Genomic DNA, 25,765 nt, shown 5'->3' with positions numbered 1-25,765 from the left:
TACCTCCCTCTCCCTTTTCCAATTTAAATGAACCAATAAGCCCCAGTAATCTGTGCTGCTGGTAAAAGGCAACAAAATCTACACTCAAACATGCTTTGTGGACAGCTTCCACTTTCTGTCTCTCTCTATCTCTCACAGCTGCACACTTTAGTTTCCCCCATGTATTCAAATCAAACTTTGTGCTCTAATATGCGTCTTTTGATGACGATATAATGGAAGTCAGTTGGGTTTTTACAGTCAAAACTCGTGATTTTGTCATCATCATCATCATCATCAGTCATATTGGTCTGATTAAAGCAATGATGTGCTGGGATTCTCATCACCTGTGATTGAATGGTATATTTTAGGAGCTACATGCTATTGTGACATATTGTTGTAATCATATGATGGCTAAAGGGTCGTGGATGTCACAATGCGTGGTCATTAAATGTCATTATAGTGGTTTTAAAAGTCATTGTAGTTAAGAAGTGGTGGATTACTTAGAAGTCATATTTGTAAAGGCTAATTATTGTTATGATATAATGTGATCATCACCAGTTACTAAGACTAAAGAAGGTTCATTTAAATTAATATGTTGTGATTATCATGTCATGTGACGGGGGTTAAAGGGTGAAGTTATGTTCACGTTCATCCATGTTTAAAGGGTCATTACGCCTGTGATATGTTATGATTACCGTGTGTTGTGATGGGGCGGGTCTAGGGTCGGGGCACGCGGGGATTGGATGTAATGACCCTCCATGTGACACGAGGCTTCCGTCCCTGGTGTACGCGCATGTGCAGTGACCTCCAGTCTCACTGATATTTTATTTACTCCCGAAATCCAAGATGGCTCCTGTGAACGTCTCGGTCCCATAGCGAGTAGAGGATGCGAGTAGCTGCTGGAAAAACAACTTTCCCTCGACCGTCGTGTCCCCGACACTTTAATCCGTATGCCGCGGGGGAGGCTCTAGCGTCTGCCTAAACACCGAGCAGCCGTCGGAGCTGCGCGAAACCGCCTTCAGCCCGCAGATTTGGAGTAGTTTGGCTAAGTCTGTCCGGGTAGAGGTTCAGGCAGAGCGACAGAGCACAGCGGAGGCTCGTCCAAATGGCCGAACCGAGAAAAGTGCAGTTTGTCACCCTCTCGGCCTTTGCTGCTGGGGCGGCCACTGACTCCAGGAAACGGCGGTTGGAGGACGAGGCCGAGTTCAACTTGGTGGGAGCCGCGGAGGAGGAGGCAGAGCCCGGGGCAGGAGGAGCCGGAGGCAGGGAGCAGGCTGCTGCCGAGAGCAGGGCCACCGTGCGGCTCAGCCTCAGCCTGTCCGAGCCTGACGACCGCTCATCCTCCGAGTACAACTACGGAGAGCTGATCCAGAGCCTGCAGGTAGGAGCTGCTGTGACTCACTGAGACAGGACATGGACTTATATTCCGGCTCCTTGAAGTGTTTGGTGGACTTGTCATTGCTGAATCAGGAGGGGGAAGTGTACCTTTGTACTCTGTCCTTCTGTTGACCAGCGTGGCTCAAAGTGGCCTCAACACAAAAGACAGCAGGACTTCATTTATCCACTCAGCACAGTCAGCAGAGCAACTTCAGCTGCTCTCACTTCTGTCTGTATCCGAACACCTCCTCTGCTCTCTCAGCTCTATCTGTCTGTGTCCTCCTGACTTGCCCAGCAACAGCTCGGTCACACAGCCATGTTACACTACTTAGAAATGCCACATGCAGTTTTTGGCCCTGTGGCTGGTAGATGGATAGATAGAGGATGGATGTAGCACAAACAATGACAGCAGCTGTGAGCTCAAACATATGTCTACATTCACCTACTGCATGTGCTGCTCAAGTGTGTTGTATTATAAAAGCCATATACTGTTCTCAAAAAACTTTGTAAACTTTAAAACCATTTTATAAACTATTTGATCAACTTGTAGTTGTGCCAACAGCACCATGGTTGACCCATACATCTCTTATGTCAGATGTTTTTTTGCAGTAGTAATAGTTTTTATTTTTTTTATTTAAATCTTGGTATTGTCACAACATACTGTATAAAATAGCCACAAATTACTTACAAAGTAAATACCTTAATAAATATAATGCTTGTGACAACATCAATGCTCTTGGGCCAAATCCAGTCCACAGGGAGATCATATTGATTCTGTTCAAAAGTATTAACTTATATGGTAAATCATCATATAGTGCTGTTCCAAAAATATTTAAATGATTCATCTACATCTTATATTTATACTTGAATGTAGAGCAGGGCAATATGGATCAGAACTCACATCTTGTATACAATATAAATATTTATTAAGTCAATAAACTTAATAAAGTCTTACCAGAAAGACAAATCAGGGTTACATTTGCAGATTTAAAATGGCACATTTATCAACAAATAGCTACACAATGTGCCACTTTAGCCGTTCCTCCTATAAGGGACAGCATGTGTGAGTAAGTACTGTAGTGTGGCTTGTTTTTGGGAAGGTTTGGGTTATAAGACACTCAGCAATCCATCTAACACTGCTTTAGTGAAAGAGCGACTCCTAAAACAAGTATTTTGATCAAAAATAAGGTAGAAAATTTAAATATATCATTATAGGTGGTATTATTAATTTCTATATTTGAAATCTCGATATATCACCCAGGCCTACTTAGAAGTGTTTAAATCAGGGTATAATGATGTTGAAAAGCATCTTACAAAACATTATTGATTGGCCTAAAAAAGTAAAAAATTAATGCAAATTTAGTTACGCAACCCTCAGAAAGGCATGAAAAGGACTTTTGTTATTTAATAAATGAAAAAAACACAAATGAGTAAACAAAATGACTAAATAACAACAAAAATTACAACACAGACAAATGAAAATCACAAGAACACATATTTAGAGTTTGTGTTGCAACTAGAAAATAAGGCTGTTGACAATTTACATACATTTACATTCATATTAGATGTTTAACAGTGAATTCAATTTTATGTGAATGAATTGATGAAATTTGATTGAACGTTATGATCAATGTTTAGTGAGATGAGGATCAGCCAGTGTTTTACAAATGACATCGATACAATGACATCCAATGCCTATTTGGGGGTCAAAATAACCCTCACAATGTGACCTTAAATGACCCAAAAGAAACACTAAATCAGCATTGTTTTGTTTGTTCAACTCTGGTTAAAAGATGAGACAAAAGGGACCACATGCAAATAATTTCAAACTATCAGACAGTCTGTACCTACAATATGTTGAAACCAAGATATGTAAAATTGAAAAATAATATGCACAGAATTAAACTAACACACCAGAAATTAGATTAAACAATCAAAGAAAAACATACATTTGCAAATATTGATTAAAAAATGGCAAAACACAAAACGTATCCCAGAAAGTAATGTGTGTAGTAACCACATTCAGATAAAAAACAACAACAACAGACCCATTGTAATTACAAAGTAACAGCAACTGACCACAGAAAGCTTCTAATTAACCATTAACCAGTGATGTAACCAACACATTTGGTGCATTTAGTGACTATTTAAAATCACTCACTTGTGGTTATTGCATTTATTTTATTTTACCTGTTGGCTGAGTGATGTGACAAAAAAAATAGTTTAAGTGTGTTTAATATCAGCACTCCTCCCCAGATCTGTGTGATGTACATTTTTGTACATAATTTGTGAAGTTTCACTGCTTTGATCATGTTTTCTTTTGTTGCTGTTGACGGCAGACACTGATGCTGGCTGCTTGACATGATGAAGGGAGTTGCAATCGTTTACCTACAGCTCTTACATCAGATTACTGCTACTCACAGGCCTTCGTCTCTTATTTTCCCTTCAGGCAAAGAACAATCTTCCAAGTTTGACTGCAGCACACGATCCCTGTGACCCATTCAATGACGAAGAGAAGGAGCGGCTAAAGGTTGAAGCACTGGCAAAAAAGTTTGAGAATAAATATGTAAGTTTGTACTTAAAAAAAGAAGGAAAAAAAAGGAAATGGTTTCCAGTTTGACATCCTGAGGCTGACATTAGTGTAGTTTATTGGCAAAGTTGTTTTAAATGTCCATGTGTCAAAGGGCCTAATGACATTTAAGGATGTCCTTCTGACATCAGCTGTTACTGTGAATTCTTTACCTTCCACAGACATTCAAACATGTCAGGCATTAAATCACAGAGGTGGAAAGGTTGTAGGAACTCGCATGTAAATTCTTCAATATTCATTTTCCTGAGCTTTACGCTTAGCAGTTTTATTACATATAGTAGTACAAATACACTTACTGAAGCACATTGAAATTTCATCTTTTTTTTGTAATACCCTTTTTTCCCCCAGTTTTTCTGAATACTTATTTATTCAATGCATACTGTTATTGTTTGTCAAATACAAAAAAATCCATAAAATTCTTTCTCTTGCTACTGTGTATATATATATATATATATATATATATATATATATATATATAAGGAATATCCTTTTGTTTTCTTAGTTGTTTTGGCTAGAAGATTTTTTTTCAGATTTTAGTATGATGTTTGAACATGAAATATTTGGAGAAACTCTTATTTTGTGGTAATTGATGTTTTATTTTTTTAGGGTAACACTGGAAAGAAAAAGGACAGGATGCAGGATTTGGTAGATATCGGCTTTGGCTATGATGAAACGGATCCATTTATAGACAACTCTGAAGCTGTGAGTATCTTTTCCTCTAGTTTATAATTCAGCATCTGATTTAGTCTTCTCTATAATGTTGTATTTTGTTACGTTCATGTTGAAATTCATGTTGTCCTTACATTCCTGGGTGATTCCGTTTCTCTCTTGCTGTTTGAGCGTAGATGTGATGCGTCAAATGTTTACATCTGCTTTTCCTGGCTTGATATTTACAAATAGTACCTTTAGTATGGGATGCATCCAAAGTTTGTCAAGTGTCTCTTCATTAAACCAAACTGATATGGTAAACATTTGCCTTCTGCTGTCTAAATAAGGTTTAGTTCTCTAATCCTTGAAAATCTGTTTTGTTACTTCCTCAGTACGATGAACTGGTGCCGGCCTCTCTGACCACAAAGCTAGGAGGGTTTTACATCAATACAGGCACGCTGCAGTTCAGAGCTGCATCTGACTCAGAGGGAGAGGCGGACAAGGTGAGCCGCCTAAAATGTACAAATGTGTCAAACACATAAAGTTCCTTAGTGTTTACAAATATTTATTTTGTTGAATTTACTTGAATTATGAAAAAGGCCTGCATGGTGATTGTCAGTGCCTGATCCTTTTGGATCCTTTTAACCCATGCGCGAGGACTACGTCACTTCCTTCACTCGCAATCTTTACAACAGAGCTCCTGTTATGTGATATTTGAATGTAAATAGTACACATGTAAATATGTGACTGCGTTGTGGTGTTTTGAATTGTTAATGGTATTGTGGGCAATGTTATTTTGGCTTTAAGGTGCGGGTGGATCATCTTAATTATTGGTCCTCCTAATTGTCAATCATTCTGACGATATGTTTTCGTAAGGCCGTCGTACATGCTCGTGCCCGGTGCGCAACCGGTCCTTTGAAAATGGATTTTCACTTACCGTTGGCGAGTCTGACATAGTGGGAAAAGTGCAAGGTAAGCTGAACCAGCAGCTTGAATGAGCGATGCCGACTCCAACTTGTAAACAGAGCTGTGCACAAGGAAAACTGGGCTTGTGCACGATCTCTCGCACATCTAGGCGTTCCCTCTTGGAAGCAGGTAGTGTTGCGCATGCGCAGTGGGCGTTTCTTTTCTAAACTTTGAGAAAATCATCCTCTCTACTTTTAATTAAAAAACAAAAAGGAAAAACCACTGCAAGACGATATATACAAAAACTAATCAAAACATGATATACAACATTGACAATGAAAAACCAAACAGAAAATAAAATAAAAACGAAAATAAATCGGAATTCACTCAAAACATACATTTCTTTTTAAAAAAATGTTTCTTATGTTTTGAATAGCATCTACAAAATACAGCTGACATAATAATGTATATATGTATAATCACATCAAATATACATTAATAGTGCGGACCGTTTATGCAACGTCCTATTAAAAAAAAAAATACATTTCTAATTCTTCTCAAATAGCAGGGTTTTAACCTTTTAAATAGTACACAAACTGCAGTAAAATAGGCCGACCGGATGTAGATGCGTTTTGCTCATGGATCCGAAAAGGATTAGGCCTGTAAAAGGATTGGGCACTGACAGTGATAATCATTCAATTTGCCTACTTTTTTATTCATATTATCCTAATAAGTTACAATTTTATATTCACATATCACAGGAAACATAAAGTGTATATAAACAAAGTTACTATTTTTATTTTCTAAATTTATTTAAATTTAACCCTTTTTTCCTATTGATTTTTTTTTTATTAATAAATATTATTATAATTCTATTTGGATTACTCACGACAGTGATGACCCAGAATTGGTTCAAGTTCAATTAGAAAAAATATGCTCGACACTCTTGGTTTTTAAAAAACAAAATGAAAAACAAGCAAACTAAAAATTCAATAATTTGTGTTAGTTTAGTTTGACTAGAAATGAAATAATGTTGGCATATACTTTTTTGGTTTATGTGATGAAATGTTTATTGGCCTGTTTTTAATTGAAATTGCATTTTTTTCTGATTGTATTAGCAGGCTGATGGCAAAGAGATGGTTGTTAAGAAGAGAAAGAAGAAGGAGGACAACAATATGGAGGAGAAAAACCAGACGAACAACAGCATAGCAAAACAAGGGTGAGAGTTCAGCCAGTATCCTGAGTGACACAGAGACACATCTCATTATTGACAATATTATGATGTTTACCTATCATCAGTCAGAACCTTCTGTTAACTCCCAGAAAGGTTTCCTGACAGTAGTTTCTTTGTACAACTCATGTTTTTGATAATCTTCTAAAAGATAATAATTATAATATTTTTTTGTTCAAAGAATATTAACTAAACTGGTAAAACATCAGTTAATTTTATCCTAAGGCTGAAAGGTAATGTTGCTAGTCTAATGTGAGGTTTCAGATATCTGATCAGGTCACAACAGATGGATGGAAAAATAAGAATGATGATTATTCATTTCAATTCAACTGTATTTATGTAGCACAAATTACAACAATAGTCATCTCAAAGCGCTATCAAAATATAAAATTTTTAAGAGAAAAAAAAACAAATCCACGTGAACAAGCATCAGTGACAGTGGGGAGAATAAACTCAGGTTCAGAGGTGGCAGCCATGTCCCTCAGCTGATTGGGGTTAGTGGATATAAAGAGGAGAACAGAACAGGACAGGACAGAGAGATAGAACATCAGAGTGTCCCAGACTAGTTGAGCTGTGAACCACAGATTAGGAACTGCCATCTCCAGCTCCATGACACCTAAAACAGAAGAGAGAGAAGGGCGAGGAGAAGGCACAGACTGCAGAAAAACATCATACATTATTATCAAGTCAGCCTGCATGGAAACACCTGGTGCTAAACTATGTGTGAGTGGATTGAGAATGAGTATGGTGTGTGAGCAGTGTGGTGGCTATACAACAAGGATCAGAAGTGGGGGGTTGACTGGATATCACCCATAGAGGACTATGTGTCGATAGAGGATTGTGTTCAAATGTAATGTTGGTGTTCTACTATATAATCTTAGTTTTTAGTTCATATTTTTATGTTCAGGGTTTTGTTCTTAGTAATTAGGTTAACGCTATTATACGGTATACGCTTTAGCAAATAAGTAGGATTTGAGTTTAGTTTTAAAGGTGGAGAGGGTAGCAGCCTCCCCTACAAAAACTGTAAACTGGTTCCAAAGGCGAGGAGGCTGGTAGTTGAGTGTTCTGCCTCCTGTTCTACTTTTAGACATGTTTGGAACTTTCAGTAGACCAGCAAACTGGGAACGGCATGTTTTGCCCAGACGATAGGGCACTAACAGGTCTCTAAGATATACAGGGGCTTGTTCATGTAGAGCTTTGTATGCTAACAGGAGGATTTTAAACTCTATTCTAGATTTTACAGGAAGCCAATGAAGGGAAGCCAATACTGGAGAAATATGCTCTGTCCTGTTTGCACCTGTTAGTATTCTAGCTGCAGCATTCTGAATTACCTGGAGACGTTTCAGTGAGTTACTAGGACATCCTTAGAGTAAAGAGTTACAATAATTTAATCTAGATGTAAAAAATGCTATTTTCAGCATTAATCTGGGCCAAGATATTCCTGATTTTGGAGATATTACGGAGGTGGAAGAAGGCTGTCCTTGAGATCTGTTTAATATGAGAGTTAAAGGATAAATTGGTATCGAAGATAACGCTAAGTTTTTTCCTGTGGTGATGGGTGATAGAGTAATGCCACCCAGAGACGCTATTTGCTCTGGTAATTTCTATCTGAGTTGTTTTGGACCAAATAAAATCACTTTGGTTTTATCCTGGTTAAGAAGGAGAAAGTTACGACTCATCCAGGATGTGATGTTTTTAAGACTGGCCTGGAGTTTTAATAACTGAGTTAATCTGATTTCTTTGACAAATACAAATTTAATGTCAGGTCACGGTTTATTCCATTGTCAACCTTTCTGTGAAACCTTTTGACACTTTAAGATCTGAGAGCAGCACTGATGATGATGCATTGGTCCTCTGCTAACTGAGTACAGTGTGACTGTAAACTACATGTACTGTGGCTGTGGCTCTCTTGCACCCTCCATGAGGCAGGGGATGCTGACTGAGACACTGTTATGATAAATTAGCCACCTTCTAGAAACGGCTCTATTATCTGCGCTCAGATATGTTGAATACTCCACCATGCTGCTATCCTGAAACCACCCTCTATAAATAGAAGCAGCCACTGCCATTGTGCCTCGCTGAGGCAGATAATGTGTGTGTGCTTCTGTGTTAAACCTTGTGTGAATGAATGCTCGGAGTTCAACAGGAGTATCAGTATTTTTGAACCTTCCTTGTCAATGCTGGTGAATGTCTCAATTTGCCTCTGAAAATGACGTCCGTGATTTATGAGAATTGCAAACCTTGATTGTTTCGTTTCCAGTGAAGTGAGCTTTTTGTTTTCAAATTTCACATTCATCACCTGTAATGGGTTTGTTGTTGCTCACAGGACGATGCAATATTTCAAATACATAAGTGCAGTGCTTTGTTTACTGACAGGGATTATTATCCTTGTGTCTTTGTGTGTATGCTGCACATACGCATCTAATTTTAGTTTACTCTTACCTTTAGGTTGACACATTTCTATTTGTCTTTTAACTGAAAGCTTTTACTAATGGATAAAACAAAAGACACCAAACTTAAAACTGCGTCTCTCGTGCTTTGCACCTCATTGATAAGTCGTTGTGTTTTGCACCACCAGAGTGATACCTCTTCACCCCCACCGACCAGAGAAGAAGAAGAGGAAAAAGCTGATGAAGGACTCTCTGTACCTGGCAGCCATGCTCCGCAGGTTCACCCGGGAGAAGGAAGAGATGAGGAAGACGAACCCCAGCACGGCTCAGCCCAGCCTGGCAGGAGTCACGGCTAACAAAACTCACTCTGGAAACACAGCCAACCACCTGCTGGCCTCCAACTCCGCTCACCCACAGAGCAACGTGGGTGGAAATGACCTATCACTGGCGGATCTCACCTCAGACCCCGCTGTGATGTCACTGCTAGGCTCGGCTAATGAGAAGGAGCTACAGGACCTCCTGGGCGACCTGGACTTCCCCATGTTGGACACTGACCAGCAACATGCCATGGTGTCAGCAAGAGAGAATGGGATTCTGGGAGTTGGCGTTCTCGCTCCTAAAGCAGCAGCAGCAGTAGTAGGCGGCAGCGGACAGGGGCGGGGCCTGTTGTCTTCGCCCCCGCTGCCCGAAGGACTGCCTGCTCCGCTCATGAAACGCATCGAGGACTTGCGGGCGGTGAGTCACCTGTGGTCTGCCAGTGGGAGGCTGCAATTACCTGCTGCACCTTCACTGGTTAGACACCCTGAGGCACAGGAAGTGGCAGAAGGCGTTTGTTTTAGTGTCGTACACACTGAAAATAAACTCCTCTGTCAATGTCCTCAAATCAAAGCCTAGAGGGCTTTCATGTAATGAAAGCTGAAGGCTCCTGTGCTTTCCTGCATAAATATCCCAGAGCTGGAGTTATTTTTATTTTTATTTTTTACTTTTTGATAGTGGGAAAGCATTTAGGAGAGAGGGATTCAACAGTGTGACAGACAAGGTTGGGGTTAATTACATTTTTCAATGACAATTGCGTCTTCAATTATCTATGTTCAATTACACTCAATTCCAATTACAATGCTCAGCATTTTACCCCAATTATAATTATTATTTTTCCCCCTGAAAGTCAATTTTGGTACTTATTACATTTTCAATTACTAAAGTGTAATTACAATTAATCACAATTATTGAGCATTTAATGAATAAGCCCATAAAATGTGACTTTCTTCTTGTTAGCTTTCTGTTAGCATCTCTTATAATAGGGGTTAGTTTTGACCCATGTCTTAAATCAACTGTAAAATACACTAAAAATATTGTGTACCATCTAATTTGTTATTTCTTGGTTACCTTGTTAGGCTAATCAATGAAAATATTGGTATTTTCTGGATATGGGCGTCTGAGCCTTTTTGCTGTCAGTATAGCCCTCAGTTAATTTTTTTAAATGGTAAAATTATCCTCAAGAGAACTGACGCGTAGTGGGAAAAGTTGACATGAAACATATTTTAATTATTATTATTAACTGCATGTGTGTAAACCATAGAAGTGTAACATTGTTCCCCAGGTTTACTCTTAATTAAATTGTAATTGATAGTTTTTATAGAATTCCACTGCCAATTACAATTACAAAGGGAATTATCTGAACTCAATTACAATTTAATTATGATTAAAACAGCAACAGATTTTTAAAATTACAAATACAAATAAAATTACACCATACATGTAATTAATTATTACAATTATAATTGACCCCAACCCTGCTGATCAGGTGGGGAAAAAAGTACTGTATGCTGGGAGCAGAATAAATGAATGTTACTGTGTCTTGTTGTTTTTTAGAATAATGTAGAAATGCCTTAGTGCAGATAAATGTGTAGATAAGGAAACATAGTAGTTTCTCTGATGTTGTTATTAATTTAACTTTAGGTTTTATCAAATGTTTGAATGGATGCAGCTTTAGATGTAACTTCAGCACTGTGTAGAAATGGTTCCTTCAGTTCTCTAATAACAGGACGTCTGTATATGAAAGTGAGAAGCGCACTCTGTGTTTTGGTCATTTTGCAACAGTTTTGACTCCTCTACAAACTGCAGTGAAACCAGAATTATTTGAAGTTTATGGTTTAGACCAGAATCAGCTGGAGCCCTGTGTGTGACAGGTGGAGGAGAGCCTGTCCTTGGGTATAATATTTATGTTGTACAAAGAGGTGCTGCATGCTGACTCAACCTTTTCCGCCCACAGGCCTCGCGGCAGTTTGATCAGGAAGGCAGGAAGAAATTTTTCACCCTGGACATGAATAACATTCTGCTAGAGTGAGTAGGACAGCTTTTAAATCCCTGATGACCAAATCCAACCTTCACTCTTCCTCCTCCTCCATCTTCTAACGTTCCTCATCCCAGATTGTCCTGGCCTGCTCTTTTGTCTTTAAGGGCTTTATTTTCTGTGTCACTTCTTGTCTATGCAGCAGCTAACAACATGCTTGTTATTTCCTTTTGTTGGTTGTTCTTCAGTCCTCCCACCGCTCAGCTTTGTCTTCCTCCTCCTTTTGCTTCTATGGTTTTCTAACCATCTCAACTCTTCCACTTTTTGCAGTATCGAGCTGCAAGTCCAGGAGCAGCCTCCAAAGGTGCGCACAGACATCTACTCGCACATGGAGGCATTTGTGCCGTGCAACAAAGAGGCGCTGCTCAAACGCCTGAAGAAGCTGAGCCTCAACATCCAGGTGCGTCAAAGTTTATCTGTGGAGGAAAACGGTTCAAGTCTATCTGTGGTAAGTGTGAACCAGAATTGTTACTGTTGAAAAACCTTGTGTCCTTGGATCATTCAGGGAGGGGTTATAGGGTTGTAAGAAAACAACAACATGCAGGTTAACAACTAATTTGTCTCATGAATAAAGTTTACCAAAAGGATTAATACAAATACTATATCTACTATCGAGGATACACAAAGTTTTTATAGAAGGTTCAAAGCAGTAAAAAAGGAACACATGTAAATGATTAAATCCAGTGCATCCTTTTAATAGTGCTCCGTTTAGGCTATTACAGGTTTCCCGCAGATCCTTAAAATTTTTTAAAAAGGCATTAAATTCATGAGTCTAAAAATAAGGCCTTAATTGTCCTTAAAATGTCTTAAATCAATCTTTCAAAAGTCTTAAATTTTAACACATAAGTATGATTTTGTGATTGTAATTGTTCTCACATTTCAAAAAAATTTATAAACAACATGGGAAAATGTAAATTTAATGATAATTGTCTGTCCAACAAAGAGTTTTCTTAATTTTATTTTTTTGTATTTTTCTTTTATAAATTTCTGGCTATTTCTGTAGTCGTCTTGAGTTTTTGGAGTGATTTGGATTAATTTGGTCTGTTTTTGTGTATTTTACTGTCAATTTTGTGTGTTTACTTTAGGGGCCGCCAGTTGCACGTCTGCACTAGACACTAGAAAAAAAAAAACCCTAAACATATGTAATTGATGTGACATTTTCCCCCGATTGTGTTTACTGTGAAGTTGGTCTTAAATTTGCTTTCAAATGGCAATAAAAATTCTTAAGAAGTCTTGTATTTGACTTTAATTGTCAATTGAAATTCTAGTGTTGTTTTGAGCCTGTAAATGAGAAACTGTGCCAGCACATCAAAGATGCTGCTGTACCAAAATAAAATGGTGAGGTCATGCCTCGACCTGACTGAAGTAATGTACTTTACTGTGACATTTACTTTCTATTACTCAGCTGCTGTAAACGCAGAGATGCAGAGGCAGTACCGATCACTTTGAGATGAAATATTTGTATGTGATGAAGTTGTTGAATTTCTTTTCATCCAGTGTGGTTTTCATTCCAGCACTTTGGAGATGTTTACACATATACATTAGAACAGCATTTTCATTCTTCCACGCCTGCAACCTCGAACTCTAATCTGACTCCGCCCTCCTCTGTTTCAGGACGACCGACTGCGGGCGCCGCTGTTGGAGCTGAAGCTGGCTGTGTGCAGTGTGATGCCAGAGCAGATAGCCAAATACAACATGGACTGCATGGCTAAGGTGGCAAAGTAAGTCTCTGGTTGAAGAGCATACATTTACTAAAACTGCTGCTTTTGGCTACAAATCTTCGATATTAGCTTTTTGCCGATACCTGATATTGTCCAGAACTTAATTTGAGATATTGACTGATACTTTATTTACTCTATGTATGTATCTGTAACATTTAAAAGAATATCGGTGGAACAAACTATACTGATGTCAACAAATATTACATTTTATAAAAAATATCAGCCAATATTATCATCCATCTCTTCTTTCAGCTGTTTATAGACTGCACATTAGCAATGTCTTATTTTTAAGCAGACTTTATCTTTAATTGTTTACCTTCCTATTATTTATGTTACTCTGTTATTTATTCAGTGAAAATTAGACATTGTTCCACAGACATAGTTATGTTTAATGTATCTTGTTAGTTTACGTGTAAATGCATTTATATTGTGATACCTAACTATAAATGTATTATTATTATTATTACAATTATTCTACTTTGTGTATGTAAATAAGTGATTAAATAGTTTACTTATTATGAAGTCTTTACTGACACGCTGTCTTTCTCTGACATTAAAGTGCTTAAAAAGTTTTTAAGTTGTTCTTTTGTCTTTGAGCTTCCAATAATGAGTGAATAAACATCTCCAATTGACTGCTTTTGATGGATTGAGAGCGATTGAAATGTTTGGTGTGTCCTGCAGGCAGCAATCAGAGGATGGTGATAGAAACGGCTCAGAGGAAGAGGATGAGGAGAAGCCTGGTAAAAGAGTGATGGGCCCAAGGAAGAAGTTTGTCTGGGATGACAAACTCAGGTGATGGATGATTTTATGATGTGTGTTTGTGACGCTGCTGGTTTAGAGTCGTCACCAAAACTGGATCAAGTTACAGAGTCTCGTGTTTTTCCTTTTCCTGTTTAGTGTTGATTTTCACTTATATTCTCAGTAGGAAACAGTGTGTGAATGAAAGGAAAAGGCTCCACAGTCTCTCTGTCACGTGTTGAGGTTGATATAGAGCATTTCTCCTCTTAACCACTAGATGGGCAGAATGAGCAGAAACACAATGTGTCAGATATTAATGCATTGTTCAATGTACCAGTTTTTACACCAAGTCCTATGCTTTAAATTGCTTTTTAGACTGTTGCTAATAAGAAAAACGAGTAGTAACTGAGATTTATTGATGGATATAAATTTGACTATAATCAATGACTGGTAATACGTAGAACTATGGTTTTTAAGTCACAGAGCATTCATCTGATCATTAAAGATACAAGAAAAATATCTGAGCATGTTCGTAATAACTTTGTCATATAAAATATACTTTTTGACTGATTCCTGTAGTGCTGACTGATCTGTGTGTGTGTAAATGGTCTTCACTTGTATAGCACTTTATAACACACGCATGTTGTGTCAAATCACTCTATACTGATAATGTGTATGCTCTACATTGATGTGTGTGTGTGTGCCGTGTACAGGAACCTGTTGTGCAGTCTGGTGCGAGTGAAGCTGAGCTGCTATGAGATGGAGAACCAGTGCTCTCTGTCTGTGGAGGACTACCTCAAGGCCTTTCTAGAGAATGAGGTTAAACCCCTGTGGCCTAAGGGTTGGATGCAAACCAGGTCTGTGGCTGTCATTCTTCTATCTTAGTGAACAAACTACTGAAGTGCATGTGTCACAACCAAAGAAAAACTTCATTTAAGAAGAAATAAGTCTTACTGTTCAGGGTTGTGGGGGTCTCCTGGGGCCAAGCTTTTAAAGGGCTAGATGTGGGGGTACAACCTGGACAGTTCGCCAGTCCATCACAGAGCAAATATAGACGGACAGACAGACAGACAACCACTAACACTCCCATTCACTCCTACCTAGGGCTGCAAAAGGGCGGACCATTTCAAGTTAATTTCATTGGGAACTTGAGCTCTGGATTTTGTGGAATATTCAAAATGTAAACATGCTAATAATATTCAATGGAAAAAAATATCACGTCCGTATTCTAAATGACAAATGAAGCATAAATGAAGTAAGAATGAATCCTTAACCAAGAGTGACGCTTAACTGAAGCACAAACAGAACATTGACCATTAATGAAGCATAAACAAAGCACGAACGAAACGCGAACCATGAACGAAGCATAAATGAAACAAAAATGAACCATGAATGATGCATAAAGAAACATGAAGGAAGCATGAATGAAGCACAAACAATACACTAAGCATAAATGAAGCACAAAGGAAGCATAACTGATGCACATACGGAGCATAAATGAAGCACGAACGAAACATGAACCATTAACAAAGCATAAATAAAACACAAGTGAGACATGAACCACGAGCAAACCATGCACGAAGCATCAATGAATCACAAACAAAACTGTTTTTTTTTGTTTGTGCTGTTTTCTTATTTTTTTTTTGACTCTTTGCGTTTGTCAATTGTCAGGATTTTGTTCAAAGAGAGTCTCATCGTGCACAATCATCTTACTGGAAACTTGTGAGTATTCGTCTTACTGCAGCTTCTTCATGTAACGCCACACACTGGATACAAGAGGAGATAAATGTTTGTTGGTGTTTGTTCATTCAGAGTGAAGCGTAGAATGGTCCCTGCACCCAAGGCCAAACCCAAGGTGAGTGACTGCTCAGACACAAGGTCTCATTTTCAAAATCTCCAAAGAAAACTGTCTTGCTTGCTTTTCCTATAAAATGCTTCACTATTCTAGATTAAATGTTTTCCCATAGAAAGGTTGGTTCTTTGCTACCTGTATGGAAAGAAAACCTAATCAATAATTGATAAAACTGTTCTGAAAGTCAACTTTAGGACCGCGTTGCTCAACATTGACCACCAATCTTATTCACTTTAGTTTGAGGTATTTATGTTGGAATTTGTTTGCATGTTAAATAAATAACACTGAACATGTGACCTGTTAGATGCAATTATTTTTTAATCAGATAATTCCATAGTATAGGCATTATTGATCAATAAACCAAAAAACATTTGCTCAAAAAAAGATGTAAAAGGTTCAAACTGAATGTAAGTCAAATGTATTTGTATAGCGCTTCTCACAGACAGTAGTCACAAAGTACTTCACAGTAGTAAGATAACTAAAATAAACAAGTATAAGAGCATTTAATCAAGTAAATGGTATAAAGTATAACAAAACACAAACGCTAGGTCAGGTTGGACTAGCATGTTTACTGAAACAAATACCGTATTTTCCGGCGTATAAAACACTTATTTTTTTCATTTAAAGTTGAGGGTGCTGCCAATGTGACGGTGCACTTTGTGTGAATTTTTTAGTCAGTCGCACACGTGTCCAGTGAAAGCAGGTGTTGGGAGGCAGAATATTACCGACAGTCAGCGGAATAAATTATTTATTATTTATTTATTCAGTTTATTTCCGACATGGTTACATTCACTTTTTTTACATTTTTTTTTTTTTTTTTTTTTTTTTTACATGCCGAAAAAGGAGACGAGAGAAGCAGTTTGCTTATTTAGGTCCCGTCCCCTGTTTTTTACATCAAAAATTTACATGGGTTTACATGTCTCTCTGGTCAAACATTCTTAGGTTGTTCTGAACAGTCCTTTTTTGTGTAGGATTATGAACTGTAACAGCCATTAAACATCACGGTGAACTGAACGTTCATAAACGGACTTCGGATAATGTGTGGAAAGTGATGAGCTCAGATGTTGAGCTGAGCTGTAGGGCTTGATTAGGTCAGAGATGTAGAGAGGAACCTGACCATGTAGGGCTCGAAAGGTCACCACCAAAGTTCTGAACTGCACATGATACACAACTGGGAGCCAGTGAAGAGATTTCACAACAGGTGTAATGTGGGACCTCCTGTTGGTGCTGGTCTGGTCAATGTTCCTAATGTGTTCTCTTCTGGTCTTCAGGAGGGTCTGTGGATCCCAAAGCAGCAGCTCAGTGTGACCTCCCCCTCCTCCCTGCCCACCTGTACCTCGGCTCTGACCTCCAGTCGCCTGCTTCCCTCCTCCTCACTGTCTGAGCCCATTTGTCTGTCGGACTCTCTTGATGAGGATCTGACGGCTCCCTCTTTGGACTCTATCTCCCATGCTCTGGCTCTTCTCAGCAACGCCACCAAAGGGATTTGTTCCTCAGACAGCCCGCTTTCTCCTCCGACGCAGATCCCCACATCCTCCCCCCCTCCTATTACTCCTCACTACCCCTCAGCCTCACAGCTGGCCGTCTCTGTTGCCTCCACGCGCCATCAACAGTCAGTGTTGAAGTTGGAGAACTCACCACTGACAGCCACGACGGTCAGGAATGTGACCACAACAATAACGTTACCGACCTCCTCTACCTCCACTTCTGCTCCGACTGTTTCCTCCATGAGTCGTGTGCAGACGGCCAGTCTATCGCCGGCCCCCAGGACTGTAGACGCTCACTACGGCCTCATCAAAGCGTCGGGGGCCATCAGCCAAACCCAGACTCAGAGACTAGTTACCATGTCCTCTCCCAGTCCAAGGCCTAGCTTGGTGATGGGTAAGATGTACCCACCTTCTTCTTCACCTCCAAAGCAGAGACCTCCCCCCACAGCATCCCCCTTGCTGCCCCCGAACCAGAAAGGCTTCGCCAGTCCAGCAGCAATGCTGGGAGCAATGGGAGCATCTGGAGGACTCACTAAGAACAGCACAAAGCCCAACGGCAACGCCCCCACCTCCTCCACCTCCCCCTCCCCTCAGGCACGCACCGCCTCCTCCACCCCCTCCCATCAAACACGCCCCACGTCCTCCCCTCAGGCACGCCCCACCTCCTCCACTCCCTCCCCTCAGACACGCCCCACGCCCTCCCCTCAGGCACGCCCCGCTTCCTCCACCCCCTCCCCTCAGACACGCCCCACCCCCTCACCTCAGGCACGTCCCGCGTCCTCCACCCCCTCTCCTCAGGCACGCTCAACTCCCTCCCCTCAGGTACGCCCCACTTCCCACCTTGGACTGCAGACTTTCTGCCCCCCGTCCCCTGCTGCCTCATCGGCCTCTCCCTCCCCCCACAGCACACACACCTCCCTGTCATCCCAAGGTAAAGCCCACACACACCATCACCACCAGTCTAACTTCATCACCCCCATGCAGGCCACGCTCACCAAGTCGTCCCACAGCAGCAACTCCTCCCCCATAATCAAACTCACCCCTCGGCCTCCGGCACCCACACCTCCTCCCTCCTCCTCCCCCTCCCCGTCTTCTTCCCCGTCACATGCGCTCCCCCATCAGATGGTGCCAGGCCAACCTCAGCAGCACCAGTTTTCCACCAAAACCAGTAAAAGCTTCCGGCCTTCCCTGAGCGTGGCAGGTGGGGGGGGGCAGGTGAAGCCCCCAGCAGGAAGTTGTACTTTTACTGTGTCACAGAAACCTCAGAGCAACAGTAGCACCGCCCCCTCCAACAGCAAGGCCCTCAGCACGCCTCAGTCTGCCTCAGTCGCAGCCAATCACGGGCAGAGGCAGCGAGTGGTGGGAGGGGCCAACCAGGGCCTAAAGGCAGGAAACGGGTGGGCTCCATCAGGAACTTTGGTCACGTCCTCCACAACGTCACATCTTCCACAGGTTTGTTATGAAACACGTGCTGACGTCCAAACTATTCAATAACGAATCACACTTCCTCTTCAGGTATCCACGGCGAGCTCGGCGCTGCTCGGCACCCCCCCACCTTTGTCCCTGGGGTTTGGGATGCTGGGCGGACTGGTGCCCGTCTCGCTGCCCTTCCCGTTCCCACCGCTGATTAATTTTTCTCCTGGAGCTCCAGCAGTAGCTGGCATGGGCTCCGCCCCGAGCGCCAACTCAGGATACCCGCTAACACAGAGCGACCTAATAGGTGAACACACACACACACACACACACACACACACACACACACACACACACATGGGGAAGACCATCAAAAGTAAATATGCATTTAGTGGAAGAAGGTTAGGGAAACTTAACCTTCTTATCTTCAGCCATTGTTCAGCTCTGAGCATTAAAACCTTATTATTTATGTCACACTACAGGACACAAAAGCCTGTTTATTTAGGCTTTTGTTACTATTGGCATTTTACTACTATCTACTGCAGGGGTGCAAACCCACTTTCAATCAGAGCCCAGTTTGATCTTAGGTGGGCTGAACCAGAAAAATACAGATTCATGCAATCACATGATTATTGTGCCCTAATTCTCTCTTCACTGTGTAGACAATGTGCAGTATCTGACTTTAATGATTGTTGAATTTGTATCTTTTATGAAATATATATATTTATTTGTAGGGATTTCTACATGACCATTTGTGAGAAACAGTAACTTTTAGGGAAAAATGTAGTTATATCAAACAATTTCTGAAGAACTCCTGTATTAATTAGCATAGAAATATTGGAGGCTTCCACATATGTCAGATTAAATCATTTAATTTGTAGTTTCAGAGGAACTGAGATATCTGCAACTGACCCATCTAGTGATAATGATACGTTTTCTTTGTCATTTATGTTTTGAACAAAATCCTCCCGCGGGCCGAATAGAAAGCTCTGGTGGGCCTGATTTGGCCCATGGGCCTTGAGTTTGACACCACTGGTTTACAATATATTACACTTAAGGCCAAAATGACGATTATTTTAATCAATATTGTAATCATGATTATAATCACAATTATTTATCATGTTAGGAAAAAAATGTGTTTTTATTACACTACTTATAAACAATCAATGTGTACAGTTTACAGTGCAAATGGAAGCTTTAAATAAGAATTATACTAAAAAAAAAGGTTTTTTTAAAATGAACCCAATAATTTAAAATGAACCAAAGGCTAATGAAATAAATACATTATTACAGAGTGCAGAGCCCGTATTTTTAATGTAAATATTGCTTTTGATCAGATTTATTTAATTGTTTCAACAAAAATCGCGGTCACAATTAAATTTTGAAGTATTGTGCACCCCTACACTTATAATAATAATATTAATATTTACATTTGTTGGACCTTTTTGCAGAAGGATAAGCAGCTAATTTGAAATAGAAAATGAACACTCAGCAGTATTAGACAGGTGGTGTTTCTTCCATGGTTTTGGTGGTGTTGTGAGGACGAACCAAATGATGTCTGAAGGTATTTCACATTAAACCTTGGCTTAAGTTGCTGTTGTCATGTTCTTCTGAAGGTTCTGCGGCTGTTCTTTGACATTTTACTAAACTGTGACCGACTCTGCCTTCAGGTTGAAGAAGAATTGAAAGTTTAAATTGTTTATTGATTTCTCGCACAGTTTGTGGCTTTTATTCTGAAGGTTCATCCTGTTCACGTTCACAGCAGCAGCACCAGCTCCACGTCTTTCACTTCTTCACACACGCAGCCTTCTGTCCTCTGCCGTCATGTTCCTCCTCCTCCATCATCATCATCATCAGCGTTTGTCCCAGTCGTGGTTTTTGTTGCTTTCCTTCCTCTCATGTGTGCTCCCTGCCCTCCATCTCTCCTCAGATCTGTATAAGAGTCTGCAGTCAGGGCAGCAGGCTGCACTACCTCCTCACTTGCAGCTTGCTTTCACAGGTAATCTTCCTCCTCGTCTCCGCCGTCCTCCTCCTCCTCCTCGTCCTCCATCAGTGTGTGTGTCGTGCTTTCTGCTCGCTTCTCTCTTGTTGTTGGCATGCCATGGTCTGGACCTCTGTGGTTGTTGCTGTTGTTCACCTCTAGAGGCCTGACTGCAGGTCCAGGTGTTTGTGTTCCAGATTGTTCTTTGATGTCAGAGCAAACATCCAATGGCGATTTGTTTCTCAAACTACATTCCTGTGATGATTGTTGTATTTCCTGCCGCTTTGCATCCCTACTTTAGTGATCCGCTGTGTCAGCAGTTTAAGGAACTCCTGCTCGTCTGAACCCAGAGTCACAGACTTAAACTCAGAACGTTGTTTTGCAGAAAAGCAGCCACTAGTTTCTCATTAAGCACCAACTCAACATGACGAGTGTCTTTTATTATGTTTTGTCTCTAATCACTTCTTAATGCTCTGCCACCAGGGTTAGAGTCAATTACAATTTTAACCACAATTACATCATAATTATAATGTAATTGTCATTTTAAAAATCTGTTGTTGTCGTAATGGTAATTCAATTGTAATTGAGTTTAATTTACTTTGTAATTGTAATTGCCATGAAAATTCCATAAAAATTGTCAATTATAATTTTACGCAAAACTGGGGAACCATGTTACAGTTCTATAGTCATTTCTACACACATGGTAGTTATCAATTATTAGAATATGTATTATATCAAGCTTTCTCACATTTTACCATTTAAATATAATAATGAATTAATGGAGGGGTAAACTGACACAAAAAAGGCTCAGATGTCCTCAACAACATCATAAGAGTTCACTTTTATTAGGTTATTTGTGATTGTGATTAATTGTAATTGAACTTTAGTAATTGAATATGTAATTGTAATCAACTTTCTGATGATAAAAAATATTTTGATTTAATTGCAGGTCACTGTAATCATAATTGAAAATGGGTAATTAAAAATGTAATTATAACTGAAAAATTGAATTGAACTCAACCCTGTTTGCCACCATTAATTACTCAGTGTTGCCCTCTTGTGGCCACATTGTGTAATGTATGAGGGCAGTGGTGATAAAAGTTTAAAAACCGCAAATAAAAGGAAACGAGCTCCAACCACATGGTTGTATTTCTTGTTGACGTCAGCATGATGAGCAGGTGCTTCCAGGCTCTCCGTTACAGGAAGTCATGTGCACCTAATCTGCCAGCTGTTAAACATCCAGGGGTGGACTGGCCATCTGCCATTGTCCCTTTGGTTCAGTCCGCTATGTTTTAGTTTGTTTGCCGAGTGAGAGGAGGAAGACATGATAGCATGGTCAACAATGGTCCAAAAGTAGCAAAAACTTGGCACGAAAAGAGTGAAAAGTCATTGAAATGGGCAAATAAATACGAACCAGATGGTATGTAATGGCAAAGGATAACTTAAACGGGCAAACAATAGTTTAAAAGAGAACAAGTGGCATTTCTGGGGCAAAGGTTGGCTGATTTGGATAGAAAGTGGTCAAAACATTTAAAGAACAAAAGTTGGATAAAAGTGTCAAAAACAGCGTTTGAAAACTGGACAAAACATTGGCAAATTGGCCAAAGAAAAATAAATAAGAGGTTAAAAAGTTTCCTCTTTTGAAGGTTTTCTGGGGAAACAAGTGACTTAATAACGGCTTCTACGTAACGTGGTGTAGATGATAATGTAGTGAACTGGTCTGGACACACAATGTCAGGGATACATTTTTTTTGTCCCAGTCCACCAGTGAAAACATCTGATCTCTCCTTTCAGATTTGACCCAAAGTCAGGCTGGAGACATGAAGAGGAAAACTCACTGACCAAGAGGTGACATCACAGCCTCCACGTCTCCTCCACCAATAGGAACGCCTGGCTGAGGTGGTAGAAAAAGGCGGGGCTTCCCCATCTCTCTATAAATGGACCTAAAGGAGGTTGTTCTCCTACTTCTAGTGGCAATGATGAATACATTCAACTGTTTTTTTTTAATGAACGGGTACGCGAACAAGACGGAGTGAATGACGAGAACACCTAACTATATATATATATATACATATATATATATATATATATAACTTTAGTTTGTTTTTATTTTGTCAACATGTTTACATACAGACCGACCTTGATCACTGTGGAATAAGAGTGTGTGGTACAGGTGAGAGCAGCAGTGTGTGCTTTGTATTTAACTTCCTGTGGAGTTAAAAGTGTAGAAAAAGGAAAGTAAAAACAAAAGAGAGTTCTGATTATTTGTGTGTGTAGAAGTTTATCGTCGGTTAGCTCTGCTCCCACAGACGACTGTTAAGTAGCAGCTTAAATTAATATTAAGTTATTTGTTATCTACACAGGGACAAAAACACATTTTGTGTGTGAGGTTGATTTGAATGTGTGTGTACATAAAAGAAAATATACTGTTAAGTTTAAGTGTGTGTGTGTGTGTGGATTCCTCCTCTCGCTCAGTGGGTTTTTGGTGCTGTTTAGTCACACTGGACCTTTTCTGGAAACCAAACAGAAGGAGCTGCTCGTGTGTGTGTGTGTGTGTGTGTGTGTGGGAGCTGGACATGATTGTAGCTTACTTGAATTTTTTGTTTGATTTTTTTTTTTTGTTTTTTTTTTCAAAGTTATGACTTTTAAGAAATTTACTTTATATGCTTAATGACTCAAACCAATCTAATATAACAGGCCTTAGTTTGTACTGACAGTGTGTGAAACAGATCTATGCAGGACTGTGAACGCTCAATGCAAAACGTGGAAACGTCTCTGCTCGCTTTGACTTTAGTTCTCGACTCGTTCCGAGCATTTCTGAATGTTTTTGCTGTTCTCTCACTGGAGTTCCCTGTCAGGTGTTCAGACATGCAGCAAACAGGTCAAATCCACTTTGTTCAACATTTTTACCTCAGTTTAACAATAACCAGTTTGACGCTGTCCTCACTAAGATATTACTTTTCAAATAGATCTATTGTTTCTTCTGTTTTTATTTTTTTTTCCAATTGTTAAACTTGAAATATTAACACATTTCAGTTTATATATGACACTTGATTCTGAATGTGAGGGGAGTTGATAATAGTTTTATTCAAATGTTTGTATTTATTTTGGCAATATTTAGTTTTTCCTCTAGAACGCACACACACACACAGCGAGACTGAAAAGTAATCAGATTACAAATGGAGCAGGATACATTTGTGTCCGTGTAAAGAAGTGGGTCAATCCCTATGAAGTAAACCTTTATACTTTCCATTATTATAAAACTGGTCTAATGTAACTTTAAAGCAGAAAATATTTAATCTGATTGAAAAGTCTTACATTTCAGTCGTGAGGAAAGCGGGCGATGCATTCAAGGTAAACACCTGTTAGTGTGACTCAGCGATTGATCAGACATGCATCGTGTCTTTCATCCAGTTATTGATTCTTCCAGTTTATTTCAGCCTCTGGTTTTTGTTGCGTAGAGAAAAAAAAAAGCAGGTCTGGGTTCTTCACGTGGTGCAGAAATGTGATCAGCTTCTCTTTAATGACACGCTTTTCTAGAACCTGAAATCCATCCTTCCACTGATGCAGGTTTTAAGCCTCGTAAACAGTCTGTTGCTAGGTAACCGAAGCTGGCTTTGCTGTGTCTGAACACCGTCGTAGATCTTCCCTCAGCTGAAAAGCTCCTTTAACAAACTGTTCTTCCTGTGTGTGTGTGTGTGTGTGTGCGTGTGACCAGCAGCGCAGAGAACGCCAAAGATTGCAGTGTATCTGCTCAGTGATGGGACGCTGCTGGTCAGTGAGTGTCTGTGGTGGTTTCATCCCCTCCTCTCTCTTAACATCAACACATGGTGTTGTGGTCATGTGACCAGAGCAGTGTGTGTGTGTGTGTGTGTGACTCCTAATGAGCTTCTGGCTGAGGGTGGAACGGAGACCTGGTGGTAATCTGGTCGTCTAATTTGTTAATTTGTAGTTTATTTTTGTGTGTCATTGATAATGAGATTAAAGAAAGTTGTTTTCACTAAAGATTCCTTTAAGACTGTTTCTTCTTCAAACACCATCATGTGACTGGGTATTATTCAATAATGTCCCCTGTACCCCTCAGCTTTTTGTGTACCCCCTTCATATCATACTTCATATTATAAGTAACCTCACCATCATTTCATAGGCTTTTTTATTTTTCTCTCCTAAACCCATAACTGTGTCTACATCATTAGTTCCCAAACTGAGGTATGTGTACCCCTAGGGGTACTTGAACACCTCTCAGGGCGTACACAGAAACATTTGTCAGTTTATTCTTTAACATTATTGCTTTTTTTACATAGACATACTTTTTTTCTCATCCATCACTAATAATTTGAGGAACTACTCTTTAAAATACACAAAAAGGTGAAGTTCAAATTTTAAAACGATCAAAACATCCAAAATATGAATGAATAAAAAGACCTAAATTCAAGGTTAATGTTAGACGAGACACAGGGAAGAGCTTAGCAGACACAAATAAATATTGTATAACGTGAACTAAGGGGTACTTGTGATAGAAAATGAAGGCTAAAAGGTGCACGGGGCAATGACGTTTGGGAAACAATAGTCTAGAACATTGGTTCCATATGAGGCTTAATCTACAAATGAGTGTAATTTAAAGTCTTTTTTTTTTTTTTTAAATTACCATGCAACTTTTGTCATTAATTCAATAGTAAGTAAATAATCTCCTTTGTAAAATAAAATGTTGATAAATAATCCTGTTTCAATAAATTACAAGAAAATATTGTATTTTATTAAGAAATATTTTGTTGTGAATTTATATATATATATATTTAAAAAAAAACAACCTGAAAAGGAACAAGGAACATTTCCTGATTATTTTTAACGTATCTGTCCAAGTATCCCCTGCAATGTGCTCCTGTACCCTCAGGGGTACACGTACCCCTGTTTGGGAACCTCTGCAATAATCAAACACCACTCAGTGATAGATGTGATTTTCCCTGCTCTAAATATTACAATGGGTTTAAAATAAAGGATAATGGTTCACCTGATTAGGACGTCAGTAAATAAAGACGTTGTGAAGTTACAAATATTTACTTAACCAGGGGTCACCAACACGGTGTCCGCGGGCCACA

General features: G+C 39.6%; 1 protein-coding gene across 5 annotated transcripts; it reads left to right on the top strand.

Moving 5' to 3' along the window:
• Positions 1 to 817: 817 nt before the first annotated feature.
• LOC114464006 (ubinuclein-2-like) lies at positions 818 to 24,671 on the top strand. 5 transcript variants are annotated; one of them, XM_028448040.1, is made up of 17 exons: positions 818 to 1,360; positions 3,806 to 3,922; positions 4,553 to 4,648; positions 4,987 to 5,097; positions 6,622 to 6,719; positions 9,310 to 9,856; positions 11,394 to 11,464; positions 11,745 to 11,922; positions 13,089 to 13,195; positions 13,877 to 13,987; positions 14,647 to 14,790; positions 15,605 to 15,655; positions 15,746 to 15,788; positions 17,057 to 18,724; positions 18,788 to 18,992; positions 20,616 to 20,684; positions 22,461 to 24,671. In XM_028448040.1, the coding sequence occupies exons 1-17, from the start codon at positions 1,085 to 1,087 to the stop codon at positions 22,505 to 22,507; spliced, it is 3,939 nt and encodes a 1,312-aa protein (XP_028303841.1). In that variant the 5' UTR covers positions 818 to 1,084; the 3' UTR covers positions 22,508 to 24,671. The 5 variants fall into 5 exon arrangements, with proteins under 5 accessions (XP_028303841.1, XP_028303849.1, XP_028303834.1 ...); XM_028448048.1 differs by having other exon boundaries at positions 6,619 to 6,719; positions 11,745 to 11,874; XM_028448033.1 differs by having other exon boundaries at positions 6,619 to 6,719.
• Positions 24,672 to 25,765: the final 1,094 nt, after the last annotated feature.

The sequence above is a fragment of the Gouania willdenowi genome, chromosome 1 (assembly GCF_900634775.1).
Source record: "Gouania willdenowi chromosome 1, fGouWil2.1, whole genome shotgun sequence".
NCBI lineage: Eukaryota > Metazoa > Chordata > Actinopteri > Blenniiformes > Gobiesocidae > Gouania > Gouania willdenowi.
This window is presented reverse-complemented; position numbering and strand designations above follow the sequence as displayed.